The sequence below is a fragment of the Ipomoea triloba genome, chromosome 6 (assembly GCF_003576645.1).
Source record: "Ipomoea triloba cultivar NCNSP0323 chromosome 6, ASM357664v1".
NCBI lineage: Eukaryota > Viridiplantae > Streptophyta > Magnoliopsida > Solanales > Convolvulaceae > Ipomoea > Ipomoea triloba.
This window is the reverse complement of record NC_044921.1, coordinates 21,739,364-21,762,559: the sequence shown is the minus strand read 5'-3', so window position 1 is coordinate 21,762,559 and position 23,196 is coordinate 21,739,364. Positions and strand designations below refer to the sequence as shown.

General features: G+C 35.9%; 3 protein-coding genes across 3 annotated transcripts; 1 reads left to right on the top strand and 2 right to left on the bottom strand.

Annotated features, from left to right (window-relative positions):
• Positions 1–3,115: 3,115 nt before the first annotated feature.
• Positions 3,116–12,131, top strand: LOC116022344. Its single transcript, XM_031263025.1, has 4 exons — positions 3,116–3,578; positions 4,219–5,073; positions 6,517–7,674; positions 8,949–12,131. Exons 1-4 carry the CDS (start codon positions 3,377–3,379, stop codon positions 11,810–11,812), a joined length of 5,079 nt encoding a protein of 1,692 aa, XP_031118885.1. The 5' UTR covers positions 3,116–3,376; the 3' UTR covers positions 11,813–12,131.
• Positions 12,132–12,534: 403 nt separating this feature from the next.
• On the bottom strand, positions 12,535–16,363 carry LOC116022345 (general transcription factor IIF subunit 2-like). Its single transcript, XM_031263026.1, has 6 exons — positions 16,009–16,363; positions 14,404–14,512; positions 13,630–13,760; positions 13,415–13,495; positions 13,043–13,189; positions 12,535–12,803 (listed from the first exon to the last, which is right to left on the bottom strand). The coding sequence occupies exons 1-6, from the start codon at positions 16,336–16,338 to the stop codon at positions 12,696–12,698; spliced, it is 906 nt and encodes a 301-aa protein (XP_031118886.1). The 5' UTR covers positions 16,339–16,363; the 3' UTR covers positions 12,535–12,695.
• A 338-nt stretch (positions 16,364–16,701) lies between these two features.
• On the bottom strand, positions 16,702–23,196 carry LOC116023209 (alpha-taxilin-like). The gene is made up of 10 exons (XM_031264195.1): positions 22,709–23,196; positions 21,899–21,969; positions 21,529–21,637; positions 19,882–19,949; positions 19,327–19,404; positions 18,562–18,626; positions 18,323–18,389; positions 18,039–18,221; positions 17,279–17,335; positions 16,702–17,180 (listed from the first exon to the last, which is right to left on the bottom strand). The coding sequence occupies exons 1-10, from the start codon at positions 23,013–23,015 to the stop codon at positions 16,956–16,958; spliced, it is 1,230 nt and encodes a 409-aa protein (XP_031120055.1). The 5' UTR covers positions 23,016–23,196; the 3' UTR covers positions 16,702–16,955.

Sequence of the window (23,196 nt, the reverse complement as noted above, 5' to 3'; positions counted from 1 at the left end):
TTTTTTTTTTTTTTTTTTTTTTTTTTGCAGACAGGCAGTGGATTATTTATTTATTTATTTAGTGAAAATGCATTTTTCTGAATTCTTTATTTTCATACTTCTCTCGTATCTCTCATATCTTTTCATGCTAGTTTTATGTGATTATTATTATCACCATCATCGCTACTAGCCTACCACCACACCGCCACCACCACCACTTATTATTGTTGTTGTTATTATTATTATTATTATTATTATTATTATAACAAATAATATATTCATTTACAGGAAATGAACAAAACATAAAAATGTCATTTTTTAACTTTCAGCAAAAAAAAAATGTTTTCTGGAAATCATTTTTCGTAAAACATTTTATACGTTTCTAAATGGATCCTAAAAGTTGCATTTTTTTTTTGTTTTCAAAATTATTTTATTTTTCTTTATAAGTAACAAACAATTCATTCATGATTAATATTACATTTTTCAGCATAACTATTACATTTTTATAATGATATGGCTCATCTCACATATAAGGATCCGTGAGATGGTCCACAATAAACATACTCTGATTATGCAATGCAAATGTAGCCATCAACATAGCATTTGTTGAACAATAATCACGTAGCATTGTTAATATTAACATAATCTGTTAGTAGTAGATTAAAAGTTAAAATTGTTACTTTACACACATTTAAAACTAAAAAAAATAAATTGTATATGAAAATAATTCATGGACCGAGTATACAATATGAGTAAAATTAATGGACTAAAACTGTCACTTTTTCTTTAAGGGTGTGTTTGGAAGGCAGGAAAATGACTTATAAAAAATGAGTAATTTTCCAGAAAATGTTTTCCTTTCCTGTGTTTGGCTGCACAACAGAAAATTCTCAAATGGTGTTTGGATCATTTTTTAGAAAATAAGAAGGAAAATGAGCAAAACAATTAAAAAAAAAAAAGGTTTCATATGCCGGAAACCAGACCAGAGCACTGGTTTGATTTCCGGCAAGGAAACCGATCGCCGGCGACTTTGGAAACCAGAATATGGTTTTTCAAGTCGGAAACAATTTCCGGTGGTCGGAAATAATGTTTTGTGGTGTTGAAGTTGCGAAGAACTGAAGAAGAAGCACTGTATGCGATGAAGAAGAAGAGGCGGAAAATGACTTCTCCCAAAAAAAGGGGAAGTCATTTTCCGTTAAAATGCATGTATTTTCCATTGACCGGATTCTATTTTCCATTGACTTTACTACTTTCCTACTTCCCAAACATTGGAAACTCAGAAAATGATTTCCAGAATTCATTTTTCGGGTTTCCAAACACATCCTAAAGGGAAAACTGCATTTTTTATCCTTAAGTTATAGGGTAATTGTAGAATTCGTCCATAAGTTTTGATCATATTTACTTTTCGTCCCTAAATTATCATTAACGTTGCACTTTTTGTTCATGAGTTATACTAATTACAAAATTTGTCCATAAGTTATCATTACATTGCACTTTTCGTCACTAACTTAAGTGTGCAAATATCGTTAAATTTTGATTAAAAAATAGTTAACCGAAAAACTTCGTTAAAAAATTGGCGTTGAACCGAAAAAGTTCGACTAAAGAATAGTTAATCGAAAATTTACCGAAGTTTGCACACTTAAGTTAGGAACGAAAAGTGCAACGCTAATGATAACTTAGGAATGAAAAGTGAGTATGACTAAAATTTAGGGAAAGATTTTACAATTACTCTATAACTTAGGGATGAAAAGTGTAATTTTTCTTTCTTTAAAATTGTATTATTGTATAATTTAAAGATCAAAAAGTAATAACATGAAAATTATATTTTATAGGAAATGGTTAGTTTTTTTTATACGGTGACACTGGTGGTACATTCAATGCCCATTTATTTTACATATGGAGTTACTTTTTAGGAGGCATTTGGTTAATGTGATGTGAGAATATTTTAAATAATATGACTACTTTTTGAAATATAATGTGAGATTTTGTAAATGTGAGAATATTTTAAATAATATGATTACTTTTTGAAATATAATGTGAGATTTTGTAAATGTGAGAATATTTTAAATAATATGATTACTTTTTGAAATATAATGTGAGATTTTGTAACGTGTTTGGTTTAGATTATAAGAATATAATATTAATTTGTTTGGTTAAATGTTATATTTTAAATTATATTGATTAATATATTATAATAACTTCAATAAATTACATATATAGAAACAAATTCAAATGATATGTTTTAAATATAGTATTTATGTAATTACAATTATGTATTGAAAAACGTTTTACTGTAACTCTAAATCTTAAACAATGAACTAATTACAGTACATCGAAAATTCTGACAAATTATATAAGATAAAGTTTTTTGGATAATGAAGGAACATGCAGACATTTATCATAGGTTTACAACGGATAAACTCGCTTACGTGTAATTACACAATATAGAGGTAATATATGAAGAATTTTATATTATTGTATAACGCATTAAAACATTTCCCATATTAAGCAATGCTCTTGGATTAGAACAAACATCATTAAAGTGATTAAGGTCCGAATCACGCTGCGAGATTTTGGTCATTTTGGGAAATCTCCTCGTACGGCACAACTGAGCAATTGTAATAAAGCGAAAAATAAAAATAAAAACAAAAAAGGAAAGAAATTAAAAGAAAAAAAGAGAAAAAAGAAAGTCAAAGGAGTTCGTGTATGAAACAGCACGCGTAACGATGTCATCTCCTGATTGTGGTAAATTGGGGGAGTGGTGGAGGGCATATCCGTAATTAGCAAAAACATAATGAACACGAAAGTAAAAAAGCGGGACAGATCCGTGACAAGAGAGGGTTGATATCGACTTTAATGAATTTCTCTTTATTTTATTTTTTATTAATATAATAATAATAGAGAAATAAAAAAATAAAATGAGGGGAAAAAAATAAAAAATGCAGCGGACGCGAAACTCGAATAAAGTGTGGTTGAGTGTTCCGTTGAGATCCGCACACAGCCCTCTATGCTTTCTCTCTCATTATATCAAACAAAAAAGATAGAGAGAGAGAGATAGAAATGAATTATTATTATTATTTAAAAAAAAAAGGAAAAAGGAAAATAAAAAAAAAATCCCTTCCTTCTGTTTGGTTTTCATTTCCCTCTTTTCTTTCTTTTGTTCCCATTCTCTTATCGTTTCAACACAAGCACTCGCATTCTCTAGAGAGAGAAAGCTCCTGTAGAGAGAGAAAGAGGGGATTTTCGTTCACTCTGCGCCCGCAGCAAACCCTAACCCTAGTTTTGTGCGGCAGGTTGTGGCTTCCGATTGGGGGGATTTTATTGGCCCTGGTTTTGGTGGAGTGTGGGATGCGATTGAACAGGGGGAGGACAGGAGGATTAGGATTGGGGAAAATCATTGATGCCGCCGGAGCCGTCGCCTTGGGATCGGAAGGACTTCTTCAGGGAGAGGAAGCACGAGCGGTCGGAATTGCTCGGAGGTGGTGGAGGGGGCGGCGCCAGTGGTTTTGGAGGTGGAGCCAGATGGAGGGAGCATCCCTTGAACCACCACCACTATAGCTCGTCTCGCTGGGTGCCGGATTTCCGCTCCAGATATCCTCCTGGTTAGTTTCTCTTTCCCTTTCTTACATACTTTTTTGGGCTTGGGGGAGGGAGATGCGGTTCCGCTGTATCTTTCCGGGGTTATTCCAGGGTTCTATGCATATATTTATGGAATTAAATTTATACGAAGTAGGATCACCTAGGCGATACTTTGTTTTCTCAAAACATTTGGGTTTATTGATTTCAAGATAGGTTGAGAGAGAACTGTAAACTTACTGGGTATGCTTTGGGACTGGGTTTTTATTGGCCGTTTGGTGGGCATAAATTGAGTCGCAGAGAGATTTTCTTCCGGTTTAGATCCATACATGTCTGTATGTGCATAGAGGAGGGTGGGGGAATCTGGGTTTTAGGTCGAGTAAGGACATGGGAAGGGAGGTATATGATTGTTTCTGGTTCCGATCTGACAAGCTTATCTCTAAATTTCATGTCAGTGTCTATTTATTGAGTGGATAGCTCTAGATCTACACAAATTTACTTTGTTTCCTTTTGAGGTTTACTGGAGTTATTAAAATTTCCAAACAGTTTAACTTTTTGGTATGGTTTTTTATTTCATGGATGGTTTATTATCGGTTTGTCAAATTTATGTATTTGGTGGTTTCTTTCTCAGCCTATTTGTTTTTGTTTTCTTTTTTCCTGATTTAGGTCACGGTAAGCAGGGTGGTTGGCACCTTTATCAGGAAGAACCGGCACATGGCTTCATGGTGTCGAGATCCAGTGAAAAGATTCTAGAAGATGATAGTGGTCGGCCTTCTGGTTCACGAGGGGAGGGAAAGTATAGCAGAAACGGCAGGGAAAATAGTAGAGGGTCATTTGGTCAAAGGGATTGGCGATGCCATTCTTGGGAGACCACGTCACCTAATGGCCCAGGAAGATTGAATGAGACAAATGATCAGAGGTTGGTGGATGGAACGATGAACTGCCATTCTTCTCAACCTCAGTCTGAGTATGTCAATTCACGAGATCAATCTCACTCTAGAGATCAGAATAACAAGAGTGGTACAAATGGATTGGGAAGCACTGGCCAGAGGGTTGAGAGGGAGAATTCACTGGGATCAATAGAATGGAAGCCTCTCAAATGGACACGCTCTGGAAGTTTGTCTTCACGGGGTTCCTTTAGCCATTCAAACAGCTCCAAGAGCACTGGACAGGAGTCTAATGAAACAAAGGCAGAGATGCACCCCAAAAATTTGACTCCTATCCAGTCCCCTTCTGGAGATGCAACTGCCTGTGTCACATCATCTGCTCCAATGGAAGAGACTAATTCGCGTAAGAAGCCACGCCTTGGTTGGGGTGAGGGGCTGGCAAAATATGAGAAGAAGAAGGTTGAAGGCCCTGATGACAGTGCAATCAAGAATTGTACAGTTAATTCTGGTAACAATTTGGAAGCTAATCATTCTAATCCTGTAATCCTGGCAGATAAAAGTCCTCAAGTTGCAGGTTCCTCTGACTGTGCATCTCCTGCTACTCCTTCATCTGTTGCTTGTAGTTCTTCGCCAGGTAATTCACATATTGAATATTTACAAAAAAAAACTTGTTAAATTCCTTCATGAATTATTATTTACAGAGTGGTTCATGTTTAACAATTCAAAGCTCCCTCACCCCAAAATGAAAAAAAAAAGTAAGAAAACAAAGAAGCTGTATCATATTTTTAAATGAGGCCATTAAAGGATCTAAGTTATGTTGCTTGTTTGAGGATAACCACTATGGTAAAGATGCTTAAAGGTACTTTGATGGAAAGTGTGAGCTGCGGCTGAGGAAGGACCTTTTATGTCCCTACATTGGGTTGTGTTTGACTTGAAAGTCTAATGAAATTAGGTATTTTTTAGGAATAGTTGTGTGGGGAGTGTCTTAACTTTTGCATATGAAATCACTTTGAAGGTTGTCCACTTGTCCTTAAGAAGAGTTAAAAGAAATATAATTTACCAAGCTTTGGAGTTAACCAAAGGCTAAATACATATGCTCTGTGTTTTCTCTATTCTTTTTGTAACATTTTAATGTAACCTTCATTAATGTATTGCATATTCAATTATGTACTTAATCTTGGTTGAGTTGATTGCCAGATGAATTTCACTTCCATCAATCTCTAACAATTGTTCTTAAACTTGGCTTTTGATTAAATGTTTTCCATTTGTTACTCTAAAGAGCATTCCTAGCTGCACATGTATTCATCTTATTGTTGATAGTTTTAGCAATTGATATTTGCAATATGACCAAAGATGTTTGTGAAGTGTAACCATCTTTAATAAGTGGGGAATGCTAGTTGAGCCAAGCCTGGGATGACCAGGAGTTGCTTGGTTGGTTATTCTCATATTATCTTGTTAGTTACCAAGATTTGTGCTATATTTGAGCCTTGGGTTATTCTCCAAGTTGGTTTGGCATTGATTCGTTTAACCTAGATTGGAAGATTAGGGGTAGTTATTTCAGTCTTCTTGTGTCAACTTGTTAATAACCTAGAGTCCTAGACTGGAGTTGTGTCTGAGTATTGGTTTATTCATCAATTTTGTTCAGGTTTGACTCATTAAACCTAGATTTGTATTTGAATTTTAATTGGGCTTGAATAATTTATTTCTCCATATCTTAAATGCATATTTACAGTCTTCAATTGATATATCTATACAACTGTTACATTACTAACTCTTTAATGAGCTTGTAAGAACCCCATAGAAATTCAGTTTTGTAAACAAATAGTAAATGCTCTTATTGTTTGATGTGTTACTCTTGTCAAGTGAGACAAGCACCAATATTTTCCTAGTCAAGTGAATTGTATCAATCAGCTTGATTAGTTATCTAGTGTATTGATATCAGATTATGGATTTCTTTGAACTGAAATCTTTGATGCACATGCACTTGGTAATTATGTTTAATTATGTTGTTCTTGTTGTCAGTTGATTACTTATGCCAATTTTTTTTTTTTTTTTGGCTGTGCTTCTAATTTCACAGGGCTTGAGGAGAAACAGTTTGTGAAAGCAACGCATGCTGATCAAGACTCGGGTGATATAATTGGATCTCCCTGTGCTGTCTCACTTAGTCATCCTGAGGATATAGTGTTTAACTTAGAGGATTTGGACCTCACAAAAATCTCCAATTTGAACACTAAAATCAATGAATTGCTACAATCTGATGCTCGAAGTTTTAATGATAGTGGTTACATAAGATCCACTGCACTAAACAAGTTGCTTGTATGGAAAAATGATGTTTCGAAGGTTGTAGAGAAAACTGAATTAGAAATTGATATGCTTGAAAATGAACTGAAGTCGTTGAATTCTGGAACTGAAAATAGGTGCCCTGCTCCATCTGCTTCCAGTTCTCTCCCAAAGGAGTGTGAGTCAAAACCTTTTGAAGATCAAGGTGCTACCCCCAATGTGTCCAATAGACTTATTTCTTTAGAAATTAGTTCGTTTGGAGACACAAATATGGGTACGATACATGATGCACCTGGAGCTGAAGATGTCAAAGTTAAAATTTTGGATATTGATAGTCCTGGTAGTGCAACATCTAAGCTTGTTGAAGTGACTTCCACTGACAAGAATGTATCTGTCTCTGAAGAAAAAATTGTTGAAGCTTTAGTGATGACAGATGTTACTGACTGTAGATATTTGGAAGTAGAAAATGCATTGCCTAGCTCGGAAGAGGAAAATGCAAATGAAATATCTACCTGTGAAGAGACTTCTCAAATGATTGCTGGTGACCATCGATCTCTTTCTGATGGCAATCTAAATTGTAGTGGAGATGATTTTTATAATTTAATATTTGCTGCCAACAAGGAATCTGCAAATAGAGCAGCTGAAGTATTGAACAGTTTATTGCCAGCAAATGGTTGTAGTTTTGATATTTCAAGAGCATCTAGTTCTTTGTTGGTAGTTGACCCTGCAATTAAAGAGAAAGTTATCAAGAGGAAGAAGCACCAGCAATTTAAGGAGAAAATTCTTGCACTCAAGTTCAAGGTCTTTCATCATCTATGGAAGGAAGATACCAACATGCTTTCCTTAAGAAAATTCCGTGCGAAGTCTCAGAGAAAGTTTGATTTGAGCCTAAGGCCTGTGCATATTGGCCATCAAAAGCACCGCTTGTCTTCTCGCTCACGACCTTCTTCTGCTGGTAAACAAACATCTTATTATTATTTTTTAGTGTGTGAAAATTTCCTCCTTTTCATTTGTATATGTGAGTATTTTTTTTTCAAAACAATTTGCTGCAAATAAATCTCACCTCAATATTCTTTTTTAAGGTGTTGTGTTTCTTTACTTTAACAGGCTAGTGTAATTGGAAGCTGAGTATCCCTGGGGAGGGCGGGGGGGTTGTTGTGTTACGTTCTATGAAATTAGGGATTAGTGATGGTTGGAAACTGAGATAATAAGGACTTATCATAATAAGTAGTTGATGAACCTTTTTTTTTTTTGTTTAATAATTAGGTATTTCTGTAATTTATAAGAAATTAGACTTGGTTCATATTTGTTACCAGCTCAGCAAAAAATAAATTGCATAAACTTCCCTCATATCCCTAACTTTAACCATACTCGTATCCTTCACCATGTCACTATAGTGAAACAATAGTGAATATAACTTCTTTTTTTTTTTTTATGGCTATTAAAGCATTCTTTGGTTGTTTTATAATTGCCTTCAATGGTAGGTCGATCCACAGCACATATCCTTCCATTAGCGTATTTTTCTCAGCAGTAGTGGATTGTATCAATTTCTGATGGGGGTTGTAACTTGTAAATCATGCTTGATGATTGGTTAACCCTCACCTCCAATTCTTCTATACATATAAACCATCTCTAGCATGCTGAGAGTAACACATCATGTTCTTTAGTTCTTATACTTCGTTTACACAAGAAAGCTAAATGCAGCTGGATAAATTTCCTAAACTAGCTTCATCTGTGTACACATTCCTTATTTCCATTGAAATTACATATAGGCAAAATGCCTGGTGCGTTATAATTTCAGGTCTATCTATGGAATCAGCTTAAGAATAGTGAGTTAATGTCTATTGGTAAAATTTATCACATTCACCTTACTAGGTATTATGTTTGGCCCTTGTAGTAGTGTGAGATCCTGAGATTCTTAGTGGTTTAAAATGAGCACTTCCAGCTAGATAAATTAATTGGATTATTTGGTTGGTGCTGAAGTACTTGTTGCAACTTGCAACTAAGTTAGTAGGTAATTGCCACAATTAATTTACAAAAATTATATAAAAAAAGATCTAGAAATGGTGTTGTTTTTTAATAATTGGCACAGTTGTATTTAAGATGGATTTTGTCTGCTCAGATTTAGAACAAAATTGTATTTGGTTCTTTAGCTTTCTAATTAACATCTAATGTTTTTTTTTGGTGGGGGTACTGATTTCTTATGCTTTCATGATCATTTTCTTGCAGTTGGGAATTTAAATTTGTTGCCATCATCAGAATTATTAAATTTCACAAGCAGATTACTCTCAGATTCCAAAGTGAAGGTCTACAGGAGTACAGAAAGAATGCCAGCTTTGATTTTAGATAAAAAGGAGAAGATGATTTCAAGATTCATTTCAAATAATGGTTTGGTGGAAGATCCCTGCTCTTCTGAAAAAGAGAGGTTAATGATTAATCCTTGGACATCAGAGGAGAGAGAAATATTCATTGATAAGCTTGCTACATTTGGGAAAGACTTCAGCAAAATTGCCTCTTTTCTTGATCACAAAACAACTGCTGACTGCATAGAATTTTACTATAAGAATCACAAGTCAGACTGTTTTGCAAAAACCAAGAGGAAGCCAGGTTATACAAAACAAGGAAAATCTACCTACCTTGTCGCATCAGGAGGGAAAAGATGGAATCGTGAAGTTAATGCTGTTTCCCTTGACATATTAGGTGCGGCATCTGCTGCTGTTGCAGCCAATGTTGATGATGAGATTGGATTTCAGAAGTGTACCTCTAAATACCTTCTTGGGGTTACAAGTGAAACCAAAATGCCAAGACATGATGAATTGGATGTGTCAAACAGTCTTGATGTATGCAACAGTGACAGAGAGACTGTGGCTGCTGATGTATTGGCTGGTATATGTGGTTCCCTATCATCTGAAGCTATGAGTTCCTGCATTACAAGTTCTATTGACCCCAGTGATGGTTACCATGAGTGGAAATACCAGAAGGTGAGTTCTTCAACCAGAAGGCCTTTGACTCCTGAGGTTACACAGAGTGTTGATGACGAAACCTGTTCTGATGAAAGTTGTGGGGAGATGGATCCTACTGATTGGACTGATGAGGAGAAACTTATGTTCATTCAGGCTGTCTCGTCCTATGGGAAAGACTTTACCATGATCTCAAGATTTGTCAAAACAAGATCTAGGGATCAGTGCAAGATCTTCTTCAGCAAGGCCAGGAAGTGTCTTGGACTTGATACAATTAGTCCTCAGCCTGGGAATGTGGTTAGAGAGGATGCTAATGGAGGTGGAAGTGATGCTGAGGATGCCTGTTTACTAGAAACTGACTCCTCCGTATGTATCAAGGAATCGGGAATCAAGGTGGAATCCCCAAATATGAAGTTGAACCAAGAACTAGATTTAGCAGAGGGAATGGATGTTAAGCCTGACCTTAACAGCTCTGAAGATAATGGGGATAATGGGACTGGAGACCTGGATTCTATAGATACTGAACTTATGTCTAACCATATGAGCCCCAATGCATGTGATATGGATAAGCAGGAGATAGAATCTGACATGGATATTAAGAATGAGGCTAATGTAGTTGTGCAGGGTGCTGGAAATGTGATCTCATCCTCATTTCAAAGTGAACCAGATGTTGATAAGTCTGGTGATGAGTGTCTGCCTGACAAAAATTGTTCTGATGCTAATGCGGGAGAAGGAGATGATGTTGCAAAGAATTCAACTGAAGAATCAAGGGATAATTTAGCTCCATTGCCAGAATGTAGTTTGAATGTTAAATCTGGGCTTCAACTAGCTGGATATGATACTTCCACCATCGCTGATACTAGTTCTGGAATGGATGATATATCTGGATGTCACACCAAGGGCGACTCTGAATCAGACTCCAGACTGAAGTCTGATGTCAGCTCTCTGCAGGTGTCACCTCCAATGCAATCACTGTCTCAAGATTCTGCTGTTATTGCATGTGCCGCTTCTAATGGTAAGCTAACAAATCTTGATCTCGGAAGTGTTGGTGATCTGAAGCATCTGAAATCTTCTGGGGTTTCTGAGCAGCATATATCAGAACATATTGAATCCCCGCAAATAATTGGGAATTATGTGTTACCTGAGTCAATCGCAAAAGAGAATGGAGATTTTGGTTGCAAGAGTTCAGCTTCATCAGTTCAGGGCCTCCCTAAAGGCGATAGGAATACCCAGTCAGCTAGGTTCAAAACTGGTGATTGTGTTCTTCGAAAGTGTAGTAGTTCACCGCATGGCAGTTCGATTACTGAGCAGCCATTCCCTAACCAACGACAGACACAGAGTAGTAGTTCTTCAGAGGTGGGAAAACCTAGCAGGAATGGTGATGTTAAGTTGTTTGGTCAAATTCTTACCAAACCCTCATCTCAGCAGAATTCACAATGGAGGGAGGAGACAACCACGCAGCATCCTAAGGTCAACAACAGCAAGTCATTTGGTGTGAATGATGGTATTCCTGCAGCAGCACCAGGCAAATTTGAGTGCAACAACTTTCGTGGCTCTGAGAATCTTCCTGTGAGGAGTTATGGTTATTGGGATGGGAATAGAATACAAACTGGGTTTTCCAGTTTGCCTGATTCTACCATCCTGCTGGCAAAGTATCCTGCTGCTTTCGTAAATTATGCAATGCCATCAACTAAAATGGAGCAACCCCCTACTTCTTTTCATGCAGTTGTAAAAAGTAGCGAAAGGAATTTGAATGGCGTACCTGTTTATCCTAGAGAAATAAGTAGCAGCAACGGGGTAGCAGCAGATTTTCAGGTATACAGAAGTCGGGAGGTGCAGCCTTTCGCCCTGGACATGAAACAGCGGCCAGAGGTATCGTTCTCAGAGATGCAAAGAAGAAGTGCGGGGTTTGATGTAGTGTCGGGCATGCAGCAGCAAGCAAGGGGGAGGCTAGGTATTAACGTTGTTGGGCGAGGAGGGATCCTTGTCGGAGGGGGGCAGTGCACGGGGGTATCAGATCCAGTGGCTGCTATAAAGATGCACTACGCCAAGGTGGAACAGTTTGGTGGGCAAGGGGGGAGCATGATGAGAGAAGAAGATACATGGCGAGGTAAGGGTGAAATAGGCAGGTAGTAGAAGAAGCCTCCGTGGTCTGTGGTGGCAAATCCACTTATGTTTGCCGCACTGTACAATAGTTTTTGTAATTTCATCAGCAGCTACAGCAGCAGCTATGATATGATAGGGCAGTGGAGGACGGCGAGCAAAGGCCGTCTTTTTGATTAACAGAATTCTAGGTTGTTCATTTTCTTTCTTTTTTCTTTTTTCTCTAAATTATTTTTAAATATATTGCCAGCAGCTTTTGTATTTTGTTGTATTTGATGGAATACAGCAATAATCTGTTCTGTTCAAGTTTGGAGAGGTGGGCTGTAAGTCTCCATTTCATTCTCTACAATCTCTCTCTCTCTCTATTCATTTTATATTTACCAACTGTCAGTGTTCTTGTGCTATACATCCTCCTGCCCCTCCCCCTCACATCTGAATTTATCAAAGCTTAATAATCCGCACTTGGCACTTTTTCTAAAATAATACTCTATATGCTCTTTACATTTTTTTAATATTTATTTCTTCTTCCAATAAAATTAAGATAACGTGACAGACAGGAATTTTACTCCGAGTTTACTTAACACATTTTTTTTTTAAAAAAAAAACAAATAAAATAAAAAGTTGTTTATATAGAGAGGGTTAATTTAATTAGATTTAGTGTTCATGAAGGATGAAGAACATAACACAGTGAATAAAGGGTTGGTTACCATAATTACACATCAAAAAGGAGGGGAAAACAGAGAAAAAGAATTGAAGCAAAAACAATTTGTTGTTCAGTTTAATTCCCCCCTCTTTGTACAGAAGAATTAAGTTATTTACAAAATCAAATTGCCAAAAAAAAAAAAAAAAAAAGGAATCCAAAGAAAAAGAAGAAGTCGGATGGATGGATGGATGGATAATAGATAAAATCAATCTAAGAATCTTCTGATCTTTTGTACTCAGGCTTCAGCTCATAAGTTCCTTGGTTTGTGCCTTTGTTATTGTAGACACACAGCAGTTTAAGCATGTCCTTCAGGAATTGCTGATAAAATTAAACAAAAGCATGTATAATGAGGCAGGTAATGTCATGGATCAAGCAGTCAACCAATGATTGACATAAATAAGTGAAGATCCAATGTGGCATTAGAAGTAAATTAGAACTGAGTAGACAAATCCATATAGTGAAACCCCAACTTGATGATTAGGATGCTTAAACCCTGAATAAAATCTCCCAACATGAAGGATCAAACAAAGGGGTAGAGGGTTGCTAAGACAACTAACCTCTGGTTGGTCCGTCTCTTGAATAAGTTGTTTTAGTGTCCAATTTGGCTGCCTCTCAAACAGCTTAAACATGATTTCTTCCATCTCATCACGGTCTTTTCGTGTTCTCTTCAGTTCCGATCCTTTTGTAGGTGCTTTCTTCTTTTCCTATCAAAACAGCAGGCAGCACTTATTTTTAACTTGACTAGACAATCAAGAAGACATATATATATATATATATATATTCTCATTTCTTTATTTTCCTCTACAATTGGTAAGAGAGAATTATATGAACAAAGTCATTAATGGAGTTGCCATCTGTAAGCATATAGTTTGAGTACACCTCTCCCATAAATTTAAGAAAAAGTTCAACTGAGGTAAGATGCAAATTACTGCAGATCCAGAAGAAGGCTTTGGAGCAGCAAAAATCCCTGGCATTGGCCTCATATGTTTTCCATTATCATTGTCAATAACCTGCAAAATAATGGACGAATTCAGGAAATAAACAAAACTCTTAATAAATAAATGAAATGAACAAATGGTCAAAATTATTCCAAACTTTAATAGAAAAATTGATCAATATCAAATCACGAACATAAAAAGATTACCTGTATTTGTCTACTTTTGGTCATATACTTGTTTGTCCTTTCACGGCATAGTTTGCCATAGTTTTCAATGTTTTCATTGTGAGGCTTCATATCAAACTTGTGATAGATCTTCCCTTCCACAGAAAGCCTTCCTACATTAGAGGTAAACATCATTCATCACCATCCTGACTGCACAAGAAGTCTATATTTTGCTGGTTGATTTTTAGGAAATACTTTCCTCCATTTCCTTTCCTCCCATTCCAATCTTATCTAATGAATTTGAGTGAGAAGTGAAATTTGATCTTTTAGATGACCAATTACCAAACATAACAAGCAATGACTATAAACGTCATTTGTTCGGGAAAAAAAAAAAAAAACAAAACAAAACAAAAACAAAAGAAGATGCATTGACTAAATGTTTCCATGATGCTCTAATCATCCATGACATTTTTTAAATAAATGAGCAATATGGTGATAAGAGGGTGCCATTTACCCTTGATTTAAGACTTTAATGCTTCAGGAACATACATGTGCATGTGTTAGTCTCCTAAACGCTTGATTCCATACTAAAGTTGCAGTTTTTCTAGTTTTATGAGTACCATTTGAAACTGAAACCTAGAAGATATTCCCAGCAAAAGACAGGTCAAAGGTGGTGCTTATGGTTACTCCCATTAAAATTCTTCTATAAAATGTCAGTTGAGGATATAAGCATAAAAAAGTAAATACAGTTTTAAAGAGCAGATGAAAACATTAACTATGTGTTTAGTTGTTTGTTTCACAAAATGAGAGATGTACCCTGTACTGATTCAGAAAATATGGACATTGGAATAAAGTCTGTCGACATGTCCATAGAATAGCACTTCGGTATGTTTCCAGGTTCGGTACCAGCCAACTCCATTGTAAACTGGTCATCATGTAAACAATGAATGAAAAAGGGAAGTACAATCATTTTTATAGCAAATAGGACTTGTATGCAAAAAAATGGAAAATAAAGGGGAGAAATATAGGAAAGATCAACCAAAACTTTTGGAAAATGAAGGTAATGACAGGAAATACAGAGAGCTTTTACATTATATTTATTCTCTTCATTATCATAGGAAGAACATTTCCTCCAAGCATCCTTAAAAAGGTACTTCAGCAATCTGGACTTTGAACCTACCTCTGGGTTTGACATCCTGCAGGACTACACTGATCCTATTCTCTTTGAAGCTTACTAGTATACGTCCTGCGGTCCTGGTAAAGATTGTGAATACGGATTGCAATTACAGTGCATGATTATCTGCATAATCTACTTCAACTTGCTTATAGATTATTGGGTAAATAAGTCTAGAGTTGTGTTAATCCATAATCCATAATTCTTTTCCAAACATATAAACAGTGGGCTATTTAATCTAGTATCTCAACAATCAACTTAAATAAGCTTTATTAAACAGGACCCTAAATCCCTAATTTGAAGATCACAAGTCCAACACACACACATGGTTTGTTCATGGATCATTGAAACAAGTACTTGAGTGAACTTTGAATGTTTAACATTTATAAAGAAAAGTGCAGTTTTTAAAGGATAAGAATGAAGGCAACAAGCATGATATTAGTCATTTGTCCAATGCCTCAATTCTAGAAAGCAGGTGCTACCACTTTTTCAATCTCTGCTGTATATAATATTTTCCAATATTCTTCTTCCTGTTTATATGACAAGAAACTATCCACTCCCATTGAGAATGTTCATGATGTTACTGAGACTAGAGTGGGTATAGGCCGGTTTTAGCTTGGCATAACCATGCAGATGAAATGCGTGCAAGTACAACTGCTTTCCTGGAAAATAATGCTAACCAATGGAAGGGCTCTCTCTACTCTCTAGAGTCTAGAGAACATGTAAGATAAGCAATTTATGGCGATGAATCCATACATTGGAAGGCAAATTATACCATGGACCAGGGTCTACAAGTCCAAAAATAATCTTCAGATTCTGTATACGTAAGTAACACATTATGTACATGCAATTGACAGTTTTTGTGCATGTAGCTATCATATTATGTCTCAACAATTATCAAAGTTATTTGTTTACATGTACAAAAGCAGTTAATTTTAGGTACAAAATGTGTTATCTAAAGCTACAAAATTTTTGTATCAGCTTTCGCAATGCAATATGAACGTGGTAATCACAAAATTTTTCACAATTGGATTGGAGTGAGGTAATCAATAGATTAGTAGGTACATGTACATCTATGATCTATACCACACAAAAATGATTCGTAAGTGAATTCTTCATAAAATTATTTCATGAAAAACCCTAATTGTATATATATATATATATATATATATATATATATATTTTCCAGGAAAAAGAAAGAAAGGGGGAAGCGTGAGGTGGCGTAATGCGAATGATGCAGCAGGTACCTCAGTGGAGTCGAAGTTATCAATGGCATCAACGGCGACGATGACTTTGGCGACGGGCCTCTCAGAGGGAAGGGCGGAGGAGTCGGAGATGGGCGGAGGAAGAGGAGCAGAGTGTTGGTGCTGTAAGACGCGGTAGACGATGGGAGGGCATTTCATCAACCAGACGTGCTTGTCGGCTTTGCTGGCCTCCAAACTAATGTTAGTGGCGGTGGCGGTGGTTCTGGTAGGTTTCTCCGCCATAAGCGGTGGCGATGAACAAAAACGGGCGTTGCGGGAAGAGGTGGTTTTGGAAGGAAGATGAGAAGATCCTCTCTCTCTAACTAAAATCATTCACCACTGTGCCCCTTTTAAACACAACGCCAAAATATAACTATTTTTTGAATTTTATATTTTTTATTAGCTAAAATAAAAGAGACCCCATCTATCTCAATGTTATTCTATGCGATAGTTCTGTCAAATATTTTTTTTATTCAATTTACTTTCTTTTTCAGGCGACCATATTTTAAGTTTTATTCTTAACTTCTTAGAGTTTGAGAGTTACCAATGAATTAAAATGTCTTCATTGAAGTCAAAAGAATCTTGGTTGGTAGAATGAAGGATGAAAATAATAATTATCTAAAAGATTTGGGATGAAAATTAAATTTTTTTTCTTTATTAATAAAAGTAAATACAATCGGATCTTTTCACCGTATATTTAAAAAAAAATGAATCATAACTTTTATTACAGTATTCATTTTTATAAATAAAACTATAAAACAAGTAACGAGTTTAGTCAATGTTGACAAGAGTGTAATAAATCAAATCCGATGATGATTGCAACAAAATTTGGGGGTTGGGGCTAGGAAAAAGAAAGAAGAATTGTTGTGTGGTGAAGGCAAGCCACAAAATACATTTGATTATTATGATTATTATTACACAATTGATTGATTGATATGAAAAATGGAATCCTAAAGTGAATCGGAGGTAGGACTAGGAGTGGAGGTGGCCTTCCGCTCTGCTTGAAGTGAGCGGCATAAGGACTCCAGTCTCTCTTTCTGGTTCCGCATTTTCTCCACTTGTTTCTTCAGCTGTTCCCGCTCCTCAGCCAACTCTATGAGAGCAATATCTGTACTCTCGCATTTCGTCTTCAAGAAACTATTCTCATTTTTTAGTTCTTTTATGGATTTTGACATCTGCATTAATGAAACTCACTTACTTCTATGCTAAAAATAGTCATTAGGACCATTACTCAACTCAGCTTGTGAGGGCGAACAGAGTAAAACAAATATACCTTGTCAATTTCTTGCTTAAAAGCTTCAAATACTTCATTGCTCTTTGACAATGCTTCCTGTAAAAGATCAAATAGAATTAGAGTATGAAAAAGGCTATACATAATTTTTCTTAACAGCATTAAGACTTGAACATAATAAGTTTGGCAAAGAAGTTATAAATGCAAGTTTTAAATTTCTTTGGTACCAGAATTGCACTTCCAAACTTTTACACCTTTACCTTACTTGAGAGTTGAGAGCTTCTTCTCTAGTTATGTACTATCTCAGCACCACTGTAAAACGCATCATAAAAAGGGCAATCCATTGGCTAATTTATAAACTTTTCCTATGTGATCTGCTGGTAGGGGCACATAGTGTGACTGGCTCCTAATTAGGTAGTCAAACTAAATCCTTTTAACTTCCTACTCAAAGTGCAGATGGGAGATACTCGATTCATTTCCTTACATAATTGAGGTATTGATGGGTCCACAAAGAGGCTGGAACACATCCCCCACCCCCACTCTCTCTCTCTAACAACCTTTTCAGCAATTCTAATCACCACTAAAGTCAATGTTTAAAAGTAATCTATTAATTGGGTCAAGTAAACAACTAATTTACTAGAAGTGAAGTAAGACAACTCTCATTTTAGTTCCTATATCTCAAATTATGCAATACAAATAATCAAACTCAACTATGGGCCAAACTACTACTACTAAATTTGATGGAAACAATATTAATGAAACTATCTATAAACTTTCTTGGTCCTTCGGTTACCACACAGACCTGGAATTGCTGGAACTTTTCACCATCAGCTGCCAATTGCAACCGCAAATTCTTTTCAGTCGTCAATAATTCGGAGACCTGTTCTGCATACAATTTCATCTGGGACTCCTCCTGCATTATTTTCTCTTCATGTTGCTTAATTTTCAAATCAGCTATCTGAAGTTCAAGATCCTTTTGCTTCAACTGCATGAAAGAAAGATAACAGTTAAGCTGAAGCATAGCCAAAGAAGAAATACTTTAACTATATTCAGAAGCTTAAAGTAATACATGTAAATAGGAAGTACCTTTTGTGTATACTGCTGCTCAGCTAAAGCATACTGATCAGTGACTTGTTTCAGTTTGCTTTTTAACCTGCAGTTCAATTACTTAGCAAGCCATAACAATAGTTGCACAAGGCTAAAACTTAAAGCTATCGCATATACTTTGCATTATAGTTTCAAGCATGGCACAGGAGTTCAGTGTTTTTCACTTAAAATAAGTCATTCATGTAAATTAGCCAAGCCAGGAATCCCAATAATCTTACGTCTCATTCTCCTTCAACTGTGATAGACATTCATCTTTCTGCTCTTCCATCCTGTTGCTTACTTCCTAAAAATAAACACAGTGAAATCCTGAATCAAAATTCACAGACAAAGATGTGCAAGCCCAATAGATTATCATTTCTTTTTGTTTTCAGTTTTTCCTTAAAATTCACATCTCTTTATAATCACAGGCATAACAATTAACAACTGTTAGATAAATAAGGGATAAGTTAGTTATACTTTCTCTCATTTCCTCATGTTTTATGTGTGGTTAGAACTCTATCTACTCATGTATATATGTAGGGTTCATCTGTACAGTAAGAGTGTGAAATACAGTGTGTTTTCCTCTCCCTTTACATTTAAAGACAACTATAAAGAGGTAAAGTGAAACTTTGTTTCCAATTAGTAATGCAATATTTTGGAAAACCACAACAAAAAATTAAGATTAGACAAAAAGAATAAACTTAAATAACCCATGGCATTAGAACTCTGGCATTGGATCTCTACACAAGAAGTGAAGAACCCATCTACATGCTACATACCAGTGGCATTTAGAAATTCAAACTTCAATGCCATTTTACCCTTCTCCAACATCCATCTACTAATAATTATAATAAAGGTCTACTATGCAACCCTAAGAATACATAAACCACTGACCGAACTGATTTGTTGAAAAATTATTGCAAGCACAATTGTGATTTGCGAAAAGAAACAGCACACATTTTAGAAAGTAAGTGTATTCAAATTAAGATGAAAACTATTCAAACCTTGATTGCATCTCGAAATTTGTTTGATATATCCAATCTCAAGTTTTGACCTTCCGATGACACCCTTTTGCATTCATCCTATGTAATAACGATAAAGACCATGTTAAACAAACTTGTAAGAGCAAAGGTTCTGTGATGCATTGTGATCTGCAATAGCTTAACAGCAACTACCATGGATTTAACTGGATTTTCTCTAATTGCAAACACACTTTTGGGTACTTTTGCTTGGTGCTGACATGCACCATGACCTGGAGCCAAACCATGAAGGGGAAGTAGAAGAGCATCAGCATTAATGATCATCACACTGGTGATGGATTTTCATCTTGTAATGTTGGTTTTCTCTGAAGAATGTGTTTATCACACTCTAGAATAATGCTCAATTGCTCATCATCAAGGTTCACCAACCTTGGTGAGCCAGGATGCCTTTGAAAAGAGCTAAGGGGAGACCATGAAAATGTAATGGTAAATTGAAGTCCACTGGAAGTATCATGCTTTATCAATAATAACATATAAGGAGAAGCAAATAAGAGTGCATGAAGTGAATTTTGTTCCTACCATCAATATTTTGTTTTGACGTTGCAATTCCCGACACAATGACTCAAGTCTATCCCGAACAGCAATGGCTGGAAAAATATATACATGTAACATAAGTAAGAGAACAAAAGATAAAGGAAGGCATCTAGGTTATTTGCATCTCTATCAAATAGAAATTTTAATAAACATATATACATTATATGTTTCTGAATTATTGAAAAAGTTTTATTGCATCCAATCCCATTCCTCATTCACATATCCCTTTTTCCATCTCTATCACAAATGAGATCTCATGAATGTTAAATGTGAGTATCCGCAATTGCCTCCATATCTCATGAAATGGGAATTGCAAACCTCAGAATCATGTCTTGATACTGTCAATTTTTTCCGGAGCAACAGGCATAAATCACACTACTGCAATGAAATAAATCATCCCACTGATTCAGACCATAAAAGAAGAGGTGCCAGACTGCCAGTACATGTAAGTATGTAACAATTTAGAAAGGAAAGGTGAAATGGAACTAAATTAAATGCAATATTGTATCCTTCTTTCTTAATGAGCATGTATCTACTAGTATGCCAACATGTATCTACGACCATGATTCATGACAGAAAATTTTCTTTCAAGCATACATTTTATTCAAGCAAAATGACCTTTTTATCCAATGTAGTATCAAATAAATAAGGCAGTTTAGTTCCTACATTTGTAAGGAAAACAATTTGCAAAGTCTTTAACCATATAAGAATGACAGGACAGCATTAAAGACAAAGGTTATCTTGGTCAAACACTACAGCACTACTCACATAAAGCATTTGATATTTGTGCCAAAAAGAAGCAAAGCAAGCTGGGAACAGCATGATGAAAGCTTAGCTTATTTGCAGTATAGTTCCGTTGTCTTGCTGTTTTAAAGCAAAATTTTATCAAAAGAAAGAGAACAAATCGGGCTGAAGATGGAAACTTCTTATACATATTTTTTCAAGCCACAGTTTTAATACAAAAATATCCTGCTTACCCATAAAACAATTTCATATATAATAACTTCAATGATTTTTTAAGGGTTGATTTCCAACAATACCATTCTTCAAAATTTGTAATTAAAGTTAGACTGAAAAGCATTGAATACAGCTTACTAAATCATGACAAATTTCCAGTGGACAAAGAGGAAGAGGAAGAGAGAGAGAGAGAGAGTGTATCCAACTTCAAGCAACTGTTCCCATGTAAAGGCACAACTTTAAAACTAAGCTGGGAAGCGAATAACCACCAGAGTATCCATAATATGTAAACTAACCTTCTTTGGCTACCTAGAAGAATGGAACATAAATTCATTGGTCAATGTAGAGATCCCACACCTAGAGGTTCCCAATTTCTTTCATCATAATTCATAGGTGTAGAAATTCTTGAACAAATGTACCCTTTAAGATAATGCATATTTATCAACTAGTACATTGGTCTAAGTACACATTTCAATGTTAGTATTAACTACACATAGATAAAGAAAGCAAAGTCAAGCACAAGAAGGTAAATAAATTGAAGGGGAAATGATGAATGAATTGGTCAATTGACTGACCTTCTGTCAAGCTTTGTAAGTACCCCCTACTGTTTTTTTAGAAAAAATTACTTATATATCACAGAAATGAATCAGTCAATTAACATGTACTAACATGTACCTGAATCTCTTTCAGCAATAACTTGTTGATACTTCAAAGTGAACTCCAAAAATTCCTTTTCAGATTTAAAGCTGCGTTTTGCATTCTTTCGTTTTGCTTCAGAGGCTTCCTAAAATACCAAATGTGAAAAATAATAATTACAAGCTTTGGTAAATAAATAAAGCCTTTCTACAATTCTACATGATAACATCATTACTATGTTGAAATACTAATATTAATTTCATAAAAAGAAGGAAAATACCAAAACAATGATAAGAAATATGAAAAGTAAGGACCAGTTGATGATTGTTCCTTAAGATTTTAATAGATGATGAAATCTATAAAAGATTTTAACACAAATTGAAGGCAAAAGATATTACTATCCACTGACTATTTTTCGGTGCTCAGAGCTCTCTTGTGATGGTGCCTCCTTAATGGTTGGGGCCAGCTGATTTCTGGTAGCTGCAAACAAATTGTCAATAAAACCAGTAAGTTCATGATAAAAGTATAACAGAATGTGATAAACGTTAATGCACAATCTTTTTTTTTTCCCTGATATGTAAACAGTTGTCCTCATTTATACGGAAGGTGAGCAGATTAACAGTTTCCACTCATATTATGAATCATCTCGTTATTAACCCTCCCATTTCCTACTCTCTTTCCAACAACTTCTGCTTTCTTCCCATGTTTGGTAAAAGTGATAGATGGAAAGATGATTAAGTCATTGGGGTTTGTGTTCCCTCATATGCCTGGTAAAAAGAATGCAAACCTGACACCATATCAAGCATTCTAGCAGTATTCAAAAATCATACAAGGGAACAAATCCCTCAAGAATTCCCTATTAATTTCCCCTTCCATCCTCCCATTCACATTCTCCACCGATTTACATAATCCAACTCATCCAAGCATGAGAAGATAGCTGGTGTAAATGTATTGAAAGTACATAAATACAGTATACAAAATGACAATCACATTACATACATATTTGTAACTAGTCCTGTTTAACTAACATACAATGTTATTACAACTGTACTTTCTGCACCTCCCAAATTTAAAAATTAAAGCGACAGACCTAAATGCATGATTAAATGAGCAATGATGATTCTTAACCATTTAAACACAATTAAGATGAGTAAACGCAAGAATTAACATTCTAATCCATCAAACAATTAGCAGGAACTAAAAAGAAATCGCAACTTACAATTCTCGGAGCTCCCTTGTCCCTCCCCTCCAACTCCACTCTCCCTCGGGGCGTCCCTACACCCACTTTCAGAAGTTGCACCAAAATTGACATGATTGACTATCACCCCGGGCCTCAACTCCGGCTCCAACAACGTATCCTCCTTGTAATCAGCCAACTCCGGCGCCGGTGCCTTTTCGGACGCTAGTTTGGGCGACTTGAGAGCCAATGGGACGGCGCTGGAGCTAACCACGAAACCGTCCGGCAATGAATCCGCCTCCGGCAACTGATTTACGGCGGGGTTAGGTGTAACGTTCTCGCTCTCCATTTCGCCCGTACAGACTCCAAAAAGAATAAGAAAAAGCGATTCTAGAACATCGGAAATTCAGTCCTTTTTTCTGAGGGAAAGAGAGTGTTGGAGAGAGTGGGGAAACCAGCGAGATGAAGAAATTCCGGACTGGAACTCTGGAAACGTTTGCGTGTATGCTTGCGTCGCGTGGGTCTTTTCG

Coding starts and splice junctions, on each gene's coding strand:
- LOC116022345 (XM_031263026.1), bottom strand. CDS start 16,338: ATGATTTTAGTTAGAGAGAGAGGATCTTCTCATCTTCCTTCCAAAACC. Junction 14,513..16,008: donor ATAACTTCGACTCCACTGAG/GTACCTGCTGCA, acceptor CATGATGACCAG/TTTACAATGGAGTTGGCTGG. Junction 12,804..13,042: donor AAGAGACGGACCAACCAGAG/GTTAGTTGTCTT, acceptor TAATTTTATCAG/CAATTCCTGAAGGACATGCT.
- LOC116023209 (XM_031264195.1), bottom strand. CDS start 23,015: ATGGAGAGCGAGAACGTTACACCTAACCCCGCCGTAAATCAGTTGCCG. Junction 18,627..19,326: donor AATTTCGAGATGCAATCAAG/GTTTGAATAGTT, acceptor GTTTATTTTTAG/GAAGTAAGCAACAGGATGGA. Junction 17,181..17,278: donor TTAAGCAAGAAATTGACAAG/GTATATTTGTTT, acceptor TCATTAATGCAG/ATGTCAAAATCCATAAAAGA.
- LOC116022344 (XM_031263025.1), top strand. CDS start 3,377: ATGCCGCCGGAGCCGTCGCCTTGGGATCGGAAGGACTTCTTCAGGGAG. Junction 3,579..4,218: donor CCGCTCCAGATATCCTCCTG/GTTAGTTTCTCT, acceptor TTCCTGATTTAG/GTCACGGTAAGCAGGGTGGT. Junction 7,675..8,948: donor CTCACGACCTTCTTCTGCTG/GTAAACAAACAT, acceptor ATTTTCTTGCAG/TTGGGAATTTAAATTTGTTG.